At 39.2% G+C, this 12,098-nt stretch overlaps 1 protein-coding gene across 7 annotated transcripts in view; it reads left to right on the top strand.

The window, feature by feature from the left end:
* Nucleotides 1-12,098, top strand: part of col18a1a (collagen type XVIII alpha 1 chain a) — a 168,434-nt gene that overhangs the window by 133,092 nt on the left and 23,244 nt on the right. For all 7 annotated transcript variants that reach the window (XM_057852300.1, XM_057852299.1, XM_057852303.1 and 4 more), the window contains 8 exons: nt 283-361; nt 739-833; nt 1,634-1,660; nt 10,019-10,225; nt 10,356-10,382; nt 10,475-10,537; nt 10,626-10,703; nt 10,785-10,835. In XM_057852300.1, coding sequence (XP_057708283.1) covers nt 283-361; nt 739-833; nt 1,634-1,660; nt 10,019-10,225; nt 10,356-10,382; nt 10,475-10,537; nt 10,626-10,703; nt 10,785-10,835 — 627 coding nt within the window. The remainder of the gene's footprint in view (nt 1-282; nt 362-738; nt 834-1,633; nt 1,661-10,018; nt 10,226-10,355; nt 10,383-10,474; nt 10,538-10,625; nt 10,704-10,784; nt 10,836-12,098) is intronic.

Here is a 12,098-nt window from a genome sequence, read left to right as displayed (position 1 = left end):
TACTGCGTGAAAGTAGGACTTGTCCGGGCAAAAGAGGACGTTTGGTCACCCTACGAATGATGCAAAATGTGTGGGGGTTTTTCCAGCGGGGCTTTGTTTGTTTATTGCCTGGACAACAAAATGCTGAGTCATCATGTTGCAAATGCTTGGGTTTAATTTTAACAAGTACATTGTCCCAGGGCTTTAAGGTTATTGGGGAATCAATGAAGACCTCATGTATGCACAGTATCAGTAGAGAGAACATCATCATCACTTTAACTGATTGTGTTTTTATTTCACCAGACTGCTCCGCCATCATTACGGCCTATTCAGCAGCCACCAGTCGCCAGGCAGGAAGAGACGTCGAGTATGAGACAAACAGGTACTATACAGCCTTATTTTTACCCAAAATGTTTTTCTTCTCTCGGAGAACAGCACAATCCAAACTGTCACTTTTTATATGCACACATACAACACATTCTTCACTGATTTATAATGGTCAATACCACCATCTAGTGGGTATGACAGTTACTACAGCATTGTAAACTTTTTTTTTTCCCCCTTTCCAGAATTTTACTGATGCAAACCTCCACTATTATCACACGATAGAGACCAGTTTCTTCAAAAATTATGTTACAAGAAAGCAAATTAGACTTCAATCTGGGCCCTACAAGCATTTACAAAAAAATCGGTGTTTTCCTGGTCTGTTTCTGTATGAAAGTTGATGTGGTGTCTCACAGTTTGTTAATGTCCTTTCAGGATCCTTTGGGGCCAAAGGAGAGAAAGGAGACCGAGGAGAGAAAGGGGACAGAGGTCTAACAGGGCCTAAAGGAGACTCTGGTCATGGAGGGAAGGTGAAGGAAAGATCCTTGGAATGTTTCTCTTGAAATTCTCATGCCAAATATGTAGCAATTATTGTGAATTTTCCCATGCGCAAATAGCATCACTTTACAATGGACTATGTTTTGCCCCCCAGATTTTTTTGAAATTGTTACAATTATCTTATTGAGTCTATCTTTCACAAAGATATGCCACAAAATATCTTACGGACCAATGGTGACGTAAAGCTATGTTGTTTCCAAGTACTCAGGGTTATTTTCCAGAGGTCTTTCAAAGAGATTTTGCACCAATGCTAGCAACCTTGAACTTTGTTTTCAAGACGGAAGTCATAAAACATCAAAATCTATTGACATGACCCCGCAAGATCAAAGCTTGACCAAATTTTGTGTATAATGAAGAGACTCATAGGCGCCAAATACTTCAAATTTCATCAAAGTCTTGGCATCTAAGGTTTTTATTATTATTATTATTATTATTATTATTATTTTGTAATTTATTGGGTCTTGCAGTTATACAATTGTAACTTTTTTACTGTATTTCAAGCAGTGTTTGATTGAATTGATTAAGTGGATGAAACATTTGGAAGTCTCATATATTTTGAAAAGACACATGTCCATAATTAGTCAGTACTTTTACTGGTAACACTTTATTTGACAATGGTGTCATAAGACTGTCATAATTATGACACGACACATTCATAAGCATTAATGACTGCTTATCACAGATGTGTTACATCCATTCAAAAATAAGATCTGACATGAAGATATGACATGAAGGTTGCCTTAATGACGCTTTTTATTCTTCCCATTTTCAGGGTGAACCTGGTGAAAAAGGAGCAAAAGTGAGTTGAATCTACAAATCATGATACGTTTATTTTCTCAGTTGCCTTAAAGAGCATACGACAGGAGAAAAAAAGCATTAAAATAAATAGCATTATAATGTGAATTAGAATCATATTTTGAGACGATTCGACTATATACAACAATTTAGCAAAGCGCAGATGACGAGAAATTAGTCTTTTAATCTGCCGGTTAGCCACGCCTACCATTATAGGGCTCAAGCGTCCCCAACAGGTGGATGACGTCAGTTGGAGACTGGGCTCTTCGGTTTTACTATACAGCCCATTGAGGGGGAATTATTCAGAACGAGGAAGACGCGACAAAGAGAGCCGCGAAATGTCATTGTTTCAGTCTCTCTACTCCAATATTTTTACAGGATATTCTTTTTATCCGAGTATTTTCCCCAATAGCTAAATAAATGGCATGGTCATGACAAATAACAATCTTGTGCTAAATGGAATATGAAATAATAAAAATGCACTTATTCAGGATGACATGGCAAAATTACTCCATAATGGTCAAAACTGTCGACTTCACCTTTACTGCCGCACCTCCGAAACGATATTTTATGCCACCTAAATCGGGCTTATGTCATTTCCGTTCCCCGGCTTCGGAGAATGCAAACAAACCAAGAGGCGTGACAGCTATCCGACATGCTAACCCGAACCGGTGATGTTTCAAAGTCTTCGAAGCGGAAAATCACACATAACTAGCCCGGATTATTTGACATGACGACTTGGTTGTCGATTGTCTTTGCGGATCGGCAAACCGCCCGGCGGAGAGCAATTTACAGCTCGTTCCCCGGAGGAGGGCGGCTGCAGTTGTTGTGCAGCTAATGTGCATGAGGACAGCTTTACACATGCCTATCAATGATCAAACGTAAGTAGTCCTTTATTTAAAGAAAGTTTGTAGTGTTTACTTTGTAATCGCTCTATTCGTATTTGACATAATACAAAACAAGATGTGTACTCACTTCCTCGTAAGTCCAATGGTCCCACAGTAGTAGGGCTTGTTTTTGCCAATATCCACGGTGAATGGGAACCTTTTAAAACTCCAAAAAGGCGCACACGCCTCTCCCTCATACAGCAAGATTTTTCTGCAGCCGTTTTGCTGGCGTGAGGTGAAAAATAAACGTATTAATCCGAAAAATCAGCTGAATCCTTAGTCCTCATCAGTGTTGTTAATCTTACTGAAAAAAAGTAATTAATTATAGTTACAAATTACTTCTCCCAAAAAGTAATTGCGTTAGTAACTCAATTACCTGAATGTAAGAGTAATTAGTTACTTGGCAAAGTAATTGGTGATAATTACTTTTTTTTTCCCCTCAAAAAAAAAAAAAAAAAAAACATTGGCCACACTATGTGAAGTTTTTTGTGAAGGTTTTTGGTACAATTGGCCCGAGCCCAATTCTTTACCTTAATTTACCCTTTACCCTGAATCAACTGTTAAAAGTTGTTAAAATTGCTCCCATTATTGCATTTGTTCCCTTCTCTCTACTTTCGACATATGAAAGTTTTAAAACTGTTTCATCATTTAAAGATAGATTCAAGTTAAGATTTTGCCGATTTAGAAGCATTTTAGATAAAAAGTTACTTAGGTTCGCTAGGAAGGTTCTCTACAACAGAGCCGTCCTAAAAAGTCTACTGCTTTAAGATGGCGGCTGTCTACTAACGCATTTAGTGCCATGCAGTGTTGTTAATTTTACTTTAAAAAAGTAATTAATTACAGTTACAAATTACTTCTCCCAAAAAGTAATTGCGTTAGTAACTCAGTTACCTGAATGTAAGAGTAATTAGTTACTTGGCAAAGTAACTAGTGATTTTTTTTTTTTTTTCTCCCCCCCCCCAAAAAAAAACACAGGTCACACAATGTGAAGCTTAAAGGGTTTGGGGGACAATTGGCCCTAGCCCAATTCTTTACCCTCCACTTAACTAGACACAAGGGTATTGCGATAACTAGCTAGTAACCTTTGCTATGTGTGGAAGTCATTTAAAGTTGTGAATCAATCGTTAAAGTTGTTAAAATTTCTCCCGTTATTGCATTAGTTCCCTTCTGTCTACTTTAAACATGTGTAAGTTTTAAAACTGTTTCATCATTTAAAGATAGATTTAAGTTAAGATTTTGCCGATTTAGGAGCATTTTAGATTAAAAAAAAGGAGGTCTACTGCTTTAAGATGGCGGCTGTTTACAAACGCATGTAGTCCTTAAAACATGTTGGCAATGCAGCAGTGTCTGTCATTTGCATCTAGTTCTATAATATGATATCTACCCTGTCATGTGGGCGTAGCTTGTCGGCTATGGCTGCAGTGCAGTCAGGTATTATTGGAGCCACCTAGCATCGCGGTTGCAACGGCGTCTTCCCCACTCCTGCTCTGCTCTCGTCCCCTTGAGTCCGTTTCTCTCAGACTTTTTTTTAATTCAACCAACTTAGTAACGCATAGTAACGCACGCCTTTACCGCCTCAGTAACGGTAACGGCGTTGCCAAGATGAGAAAAGTAATTAATTAGATTACTCATAACTGAAAAAAATAACGCCGTTAGTAACGCCGTTATATTGTAACGCCGTTATTAACAACACTGGTCCTCATACACAAAAGTAGGCTGTATAGTGAAGAGGAGTCCTTCTCCTGTACACGTCACAGCGCCCTCCTCCTCAATGCAAGACCGAAGCCGGAAGTCACTCATTTTCATGGCGCGGGATTAAAAAAAACTAAATAAATATAGCGATTGCTTCCACACACATCCAAGCGGTCCATATCATTCAGGAGCATAAAATACTGCGTGTATTATGAAATAAACATGCTTTTTCATGTCACATGCACTTTAAAGGGTACCACGGATAGAAAGACATGTAATTCTTTAAAGATAAATGTTAGTGTGGGTTATAATAATTTGATATTAAATTTCGTCTTAAAGTGCCTGTGACACGAAAAAGCATGTTTATTTCATAATACACATGGTATTTTATGCTCCTGAATGATATGGACCGCTTGGATGTGTGTGGAAGCGATCGCTATATTTATTTAGTTTTTTGAATACCGTGCCATGAAAATGAGTGACTTCTGGCAACAGTCTTGAGTTGAGAAAGAGGGCGCTGTGACGTGTACGGAGGAAGGAGTCCTCTTCACTATACAGCCGTACTGTTGTATGAGAAGGACTAAGGATTTAGCTGATTTTGCGGATCAATACGTTTATTTTTCGTATCATGCTAGCCAAACAGCTGCAGAAAAATCTTGCTGTAGGAGGGTGAGGCGTGTGCACCTTTTTGGGGTTTCAAAAGGTTCCCATTCACCGGTGGATATTGGCCAAAACAAGCCCTACTACTGTGGGACCATGGGACTTACGAGGAAGTGAGTGAACATTGTGTTTTGTATTATGTCAAATACTAGGATCATTTTAATATGTAGGTGGCTTGCATTTTGTGACATGCTCCTTGTCCACTCGGCCGACGACTGGCGGCTTGTCGCACATCCCCCCACCGGGAGAGCACTACTAGTATACTCGGCTTATTCCCCTCTTCATTCAAGTGTCCGGTGTTCTGTCGAATTTTCTGACCGATCAGAAATTGCAACTTTTAAGTTAAAAATAGCCGCCAATACAGCGATTACAAAGTGAACAGTACAAACTTTCTTTAATTAAAGGACTACTTACATTTCATCATGGATTGGCATGTTATTGTCATTGATTGGCAGAGGTCATTGTCCAGCTGCTTCCCCGGCGAGCTCCCCTGTCCGTAGTAGCTAGGAACTAGCTGTAAATTGCTCTCCGCAGGGCGGTTTGCCGATCGGCGAAGACAATCGACAACCCAGTCGTCATGTGAAATTATCCAGGCTACTTACAGTATGTGTGATTTTCAGCTTTGAAGACTTTGAAACATCACTCGGTTAGGGTTAGCATGTCGACTAGCTGTCACGCCTCTTGGTTTGTTTACATTCTCCGAAGCCGGGGAAGGGATATGACATAAGCCCGATTTAGGTGGCATAAAATATCGTTCGGGAGGTGCGACAGTAAAGGTGAAGTCGACAGTTTTGACCATTATGGAGTAATTTTGTCATGTCGTCTTGAATAAATGGATTTTTATTATTTCATATTCCATTTTAGCACAAGACTGTTATTTGTCATGACCATGCCATTTATTTAGCTATTGGGGAAAATACTTGGATAAAAAAAAAAAAAAAATCCTGTAAAAATATTGGAGTAGAGAGACTGAAACAATGACATTTTGCGGCTCTCTTCGTCACGTTTTCCTCGTTCTGAATAATTTCCCCTCATAGGGCTTACTGGTATTTCTCAAGCCATTTATTTAGCTATTGGGGAAAAATACTTGGATAAAAAGAAAATCCTGTAAAAATATTGGAGTAGAGAGACTGAAACAATGTCATTTTGCGGCTCTCTTCGTCATGTTTTCCTCCTTCTGAATTATTCCCCCTTAACGGGATGACTGGTCCTTCTCAAGCCATTTATTCAGCTATTGGGGGAAAACACTTGGATAAAAAAAGAATATACTGTAAAAATATTGGAGTAGAGTGACTGAAACATTGACATTTTGCGGCTTTCTTCGTCATGTTTTCCTCGTTGTGAATAATCCCCCCTCAATGGGCTGCATACTAAATCAGATGAAATCGTGACTCCGCTGACGTCATCCACCTGTTGGGGACGCTAGAGCCCTATAATGGTAGGCGTGGCTAACCAGCAGATTAAAAGACTAATTTCTCGTCATCTGCGCTTTGCTAAATTATTATATATAGTCGAATTGTGTCAAATATGATTCTAATTCACATAATAATCCGATTTAAGACTTTTTTTCCTCCTGTCGTACGCACTTTAATGTTTTCATTTGTAAAATTAGTTTAACTAGTAGGTCGCCATTGTTGTTGACGATGCAATACACTCTGGGCGGTGACGTAACTGGGTGGCGCTGCCGGGCTACCACAGTGTCAGTTTAGCTATGTTAACATGTCGTTGGTTATGCCCTTCCAATTTGAACCTGAGCGGAAAAGCAGGACAGCACTGTTGATATACTGTGCAGTAAATCCTGAAAGGGAAACGCAACTGACGAAACGAAACGAAAGTACGGCTGGCTTGACCACGGAATTAGAAAATGCAGCGCACCTCAGACAGCAAGCAGACAACAATAACAGGGATAGCATGAAGGGTTTACTGAACACACACAAAAAAAAAAACACGCAATCGCGAAAAGGAGGACACAAAAAGGGTGCATGGCAGTAGGTCGGGGTCAATTAAAAAAATAAAAAAGAACGAAGGAAAACCGTGGTGAGAGGCAGACAAAAAAAAATAAAAGCAATGATGCAATTAGCAACGAAGGAAAAGACAAACTGTCAAATGAAAGAAGGTAAATATCTCAGCAAGCCGCCTAGGATCGGTTTAAAGACACTGCTGATGGGCTGAAATTGGATGCAGGTACGACATTGGCAACTCATCCCACATCCCTGTAACAAAACAGTCTGACCAGCAGCAGAATGTGACAACATCATGCCAGTCCATACTAGCTTCGCATGCTAGCCAGCACAGCTATTCTCCCAGTCCAGTCCAACCACGTCATCACCCCCAGCGTGCTTTGCGCGTGTAAAATATGGCGCCCGCCGTAGGCCAAAACATGTATTAAATATTATATATTTATTAGTGCTGTCAAACGATTAAAAAATTAAATCTAGTTAATCATATGTCAACTGTGTGATTAATCATGATTAATCAGATTTCCCTTGGGATAAATAAAGTTGCTCTTCAGGAAAAAAAAATCTAGGAAAATACTATAATTGACTTAAAATTTGTTTTAAGATGAAATGTATGATGTGTGAATGAATTAATACTTAACCAAACAGAGTTTTAAAATTTTATTTAACAACTCAGCTCGTATAAAATAACAGAAAAAATAAGAATAAATTGTATGATACAGCAAAGAGCTTTAACAGATTAAAGTGCCTCAGACTAACAATGTGGCTCAAGTACCGTTTGGCATTTTACCCAAAATTAACTGCCAATTTAAAGAGCAGACAAGCACAATACAGTAACAATAGCTAGTGTTTAAAAAATGTGTAAACAACTTGTCTGTTAAATTGAACATCTCACACAAATAAATGCAGCATTTGCAGTTTTACACAAAATGGCCTGAAAGCTGTGTGAGATATGAAAAAAAAAAAGTCAATTTTCACACACTTAAATGAAAAAGATTACACTAAACTGTGTGTAAAGGTGTTTAGAAACACTGCTTAAGTTAGCCAGTCATACTCTTATTTTTTTAACCAACTGCTCAGGCAAACTAGCTTGTTGACATTTTCAGATACCAGAGCAGACCTTTTCTTTTGAACAATGTGCCCTGTCAAAGAAAACAGTCTCTCGCAAGGAACGGTTGTGGCAGGTGTGACCAGATACTTTTTTTTGCATGGGCCAGCTTACTGTGGGCACCACTGTGCGCAGACCACCACTGTCGTGGACATGAGTCCATGCTGGCACTGCCTTGTACCTGTCTAGTTGTTTGTCGTTGTTGTTTGTTGTCATTGGATTTTCAACGCCCTCGTCTTCGACTATGTTAATGGTTCTACACTCTACAGTCTCTGTCTACCCATGTAGCGATAGCAGTAGTCAACCTACTTGTTGTCTTTTGTTGACAAGTCCGAGTCCGCACTCTGCCAGTGTAGCTTGATGACTGTGGCTTGTTTCCCGCGGTGTTAGTGTCATTGCTAACACTAGCTGTGCCCGAAGGTGGTACTTTAGGCTGGTTGAACTTCGGTCGAATGACAGTTCATTACATAGGTATGTGCACACAACTTTGGTTTTATCCAGATTTCCATTAGGCAGCTTTTTAAAACGGAATTTTGTCATCATCCTCACTCATCGTGGCTGGCTGCATTATGTCCTGCATTGCCGCGCGGAGAATGTAAACATCAGCGTGTGGGACTACAGGAGGCAGTTGTGGCAAAACTTAGTGTGAGCGATAAATTGCGTTATTTTTTTTTTAATGCGTTAATATTTCCAGATTAATCATGGTCGTTAACGCGTTATTGTTGACAGGCCTAATATTTGTAAATCAATGGCAATAATGTGTTTCTAATAACATATTTTAGTAAAAGAGAATAGGGCTGCAGCAATCGAATATTTTAGTAATCGAGTTATCGACTGAAAATTCTATCGATTAATCGAGTAATCGGATAAAACATTTTTTTTTTAGGTAAAGAGCAATTATAAATATACTAAAGACATTTAATCCAATATTGAACCATTTTCAGTCAATCAATGTCTTTATTTTCGATGTACATTGTTGAAAACAGCCAACAATTGCATTTAAGATGTGACTAGAAAAAAATTCACTGCTTTCACTCAAAAAACTTCTAGATCTTAGGAAAAAAAAACATATTTCTTACCTAAAAATGTAATTACGCTTGATAACACACATCACTTGAAAGCTATGTGTTTTTCCCACGTGTTTCAATTTAATTTCCATTTGTGTCAAGCTATTTTTAAGTTCTAGTTAAATTTTAAGTTAGTCTGAACTGTAAGTACTGATAGGATTTTGAGTTTTTACAGTTTTCAAAATAAATGTACGATACCTGCTGTATTGGAGCACATGAGGGACCAGTGCTACTTGGTGTTTTATTCAGCAATGACTACTGAGCTAAAACTGACAGTTAGCTTTATTATGTTTTAATTTTACACCCTCATCACTCTACAGCGCTGTGTTTTTACAGATTAAATAAAGCCTGTATGTAAGACACGTTAGCCACGCATCGACAGTGGTCATAATCAATAGAAACCTAGCCCTCCGAAGGGCTAACGTTACGTGAACGAGTGACAGTAACGTTATATTAATTAGCGATGAGAAGTCTACTGCTTAAAGATGGCGGCTGTTTACTAACGCTGCCCATATGCGGCCGAGTCTGTCATTTCGCATCTAGTCCTAAATGCATGCGATATCTATGAGAAGCATCGGACATTACGTGCTACCACACTAGCATCCTACGGGCGTAGTTTTTAGCAACGTCGGCGTATTTTGTAGCGGCTGTCGGCTGCGGTAAGTGTTTTTTTTATTGCTTCTTCCGCTACGCATGTGACGTCAGCGCGTCGTGCCGCATTAAAAGTAGTCCGGGCAAAACGTGATGCTTAGAGCTGGCAAAATGAAACGATTCCTCGAGGTGAATAAAATTACTCAGATCAGTTTTTAAACTCGAGTTACTCGAGTATTCGTTTCAGCTCTAAAAGAGAACAATGGTGGCTTATTAGAGCCTACAAGTCTTTAAGTCCGAGGTTCCCTTTAGAATAAATAATTTTAAAAACAAATAAACAAAATAATTTGAATCAATCCCTGTCGGAATAACAGCAATTACTGTTCATGCGTTTCTCAGGGCAGTGCAGGATTTGGTTACCAAGGAAAGAAGGGAGAGCCCGGCCCCCCTGGTCCCCCAGGACCTCCTGGACCGCCGGGGCTTGCGTCAGAGGTCTCAGTATGCAAAGAGGGTTCGGATCCTTCTTGTGTACCTGGAGTTCGAGGACCACCTGGACCAGCAGGTGCCCCTGGAGCTCAGGGACCACCGGGAGAGGATGGAGAACCAGTTAGTGTTTTTATGTTGAATACTTCTCAGTGGCATAAATGAAATGTTTTAGGGGCTGTCTATCAGGTTGAATGATTTGTGGCAAGGAATTTATGTCTATTGATTTATACTTGTATGCGTTATTGTACAGGGTGATCCTGGAGAAGATGGAAAAAGGGTGAGTTGTACTTTTTACACATTTCTTTCACATGTGTAGTCTCAATTGTAACTACTCCTACCTCAAAATAATGGCTGGACTTCTCAATTCAGGGTGTGGATGGACCCCCAGGCTTCCCAGGAACCCCCGGCGATCCTGGACTCAAAGGAGAAAAGGTTAGATGAACAGATGGATGGCGGAACATGAACCATAAATAATAAAATTGAGTGTAACTTGTAAAATTAATGAGAGTGATACATACAGGGAGATCGTGGTGAGGGTCAGCCTGGCCCCAGGGGGCCACCAGGTCCTCCCGGCCCCCCAGGACAAGGAAGTAGATCTGTAAGTGAATCTCAAGTTACATGCTGAGTCATGAAAATGAGTATTGATTAAATGGAACTCAATACAATGGATCTTTTTCAGACCTATGTGGACATGGAGGGCTCAGGATTCCCTGATCTGGAATCAGTCCGGGTAAGTGCTTTCAAAGCCACAAATTGCGTGACGAAACTATGCCTGTCGCGATAACAAATTCTAGTAGGCGATATAGCCGCCGATATGTGATATTATTGTCTTTTTTTTTCTTTTTAACCAATTCAATCAGTGACAATTAGGGCTGTCAAAATTATCACGTTAACGGGCGGTAATTAATTTTTTAAATCAATCACGTTAAAATACTTGACGCAATTAACGCACATTTCCCGCTCTGACAGATTTAAATGACAGTAGAGTGAAATGCCCACTTGTTAATTGTGTTTTATGGAGTTTTGCCGCCCTCTGCTGGCGCTTGGGTGCAACTGATTTTATAGGCTTCAGCACCCATGAGCATTGCGTAAGTAATTATTGACATCAACAATGGAATCACCCATTCAAATGCAATAAATTGTTATTAAAACACAAACTATACTTAAAAAAAAAAAAAAAACACACACACACAATGCATACCGAGTCATTTGAAAGCTAGCTAAGTGAGGAACATGAAATAAGTTAGAAACCCAATGCCATTTTTGTTCTCTGCCAATTAGAGCCTATCAAAAGTGTTGATCCAAACTTTTGTCCAACAAAGTTCACATGTTGGCAAATTTGAAGCCAATTTTATTACCATTGCCAATCAGATTTTTCATAATGGGTGTCATTTTAAAGCTATTCTTAGTGTGGAATCTGAAGTATGTGCGATTAACTTCAGAAGTCTATATTTACAGTATATGTCGAACATGCCCTGCTTTTATGTTGAAATGTTCACCAGAAGTAAGTCCGCAAAGCGGCTAACCGTAAGCTTTAAGAAAAAAAAAAAAAAAAAAAAAGAAAAAAAGTGCACTTCTCTTTTCATCATTCATGTAGTGTCAGTAAAACACTTTTTCCTCTTTTTTCAAATCATTTTCTAATGTATTAACCAGCAAGTTTTTGAAGTTTTAACTTTTAACTGCAATTTTACATTTTAGAGAAGACTGCCAATATTTTATAGCAGGCTAAAGTAGTTAGTACATTGTCTTTTTCCCATTAGCATCATTGTAGCAATGCTAATGTTTTACAATGTTTAATATAAATGTGTTTCCTTATTTTGTATGTTTGAACTTTAACTCTATGGCGTGTTGATGACCAATAAACATCTGTGAAAAGAACTGCAATCAACACACAGATCACGCAAACACACGAACACACAAATGTATGCACGCACGCACACGGTGATAAATAGCAGCCGGGAAATTACTGCCCTTATTTTTATTTACCGTGCGA

This window comes from Corythoichthys intestinalis, chromosome 12, assembly GCF_030265065.1.
Source record: "Corythoichthys intestinalis isolate RoL2023-P3 chromosome 12, ASM3026506v1, whole genome shotgun sequence".
Taxonomy (NCBI): domain Eukaryota; kingdom Metazoa; phylum Chordata; class Actinopteri; order Syngnathiformes; family Syngnathidae; genus Corythoichthys; species Corythoichthys intestinalis.
The sequence above is the reverse complement of the archived record's forward strand: the minus strand, read 5'-3'. Positions and strand labels throughout refer to the sequence as shown.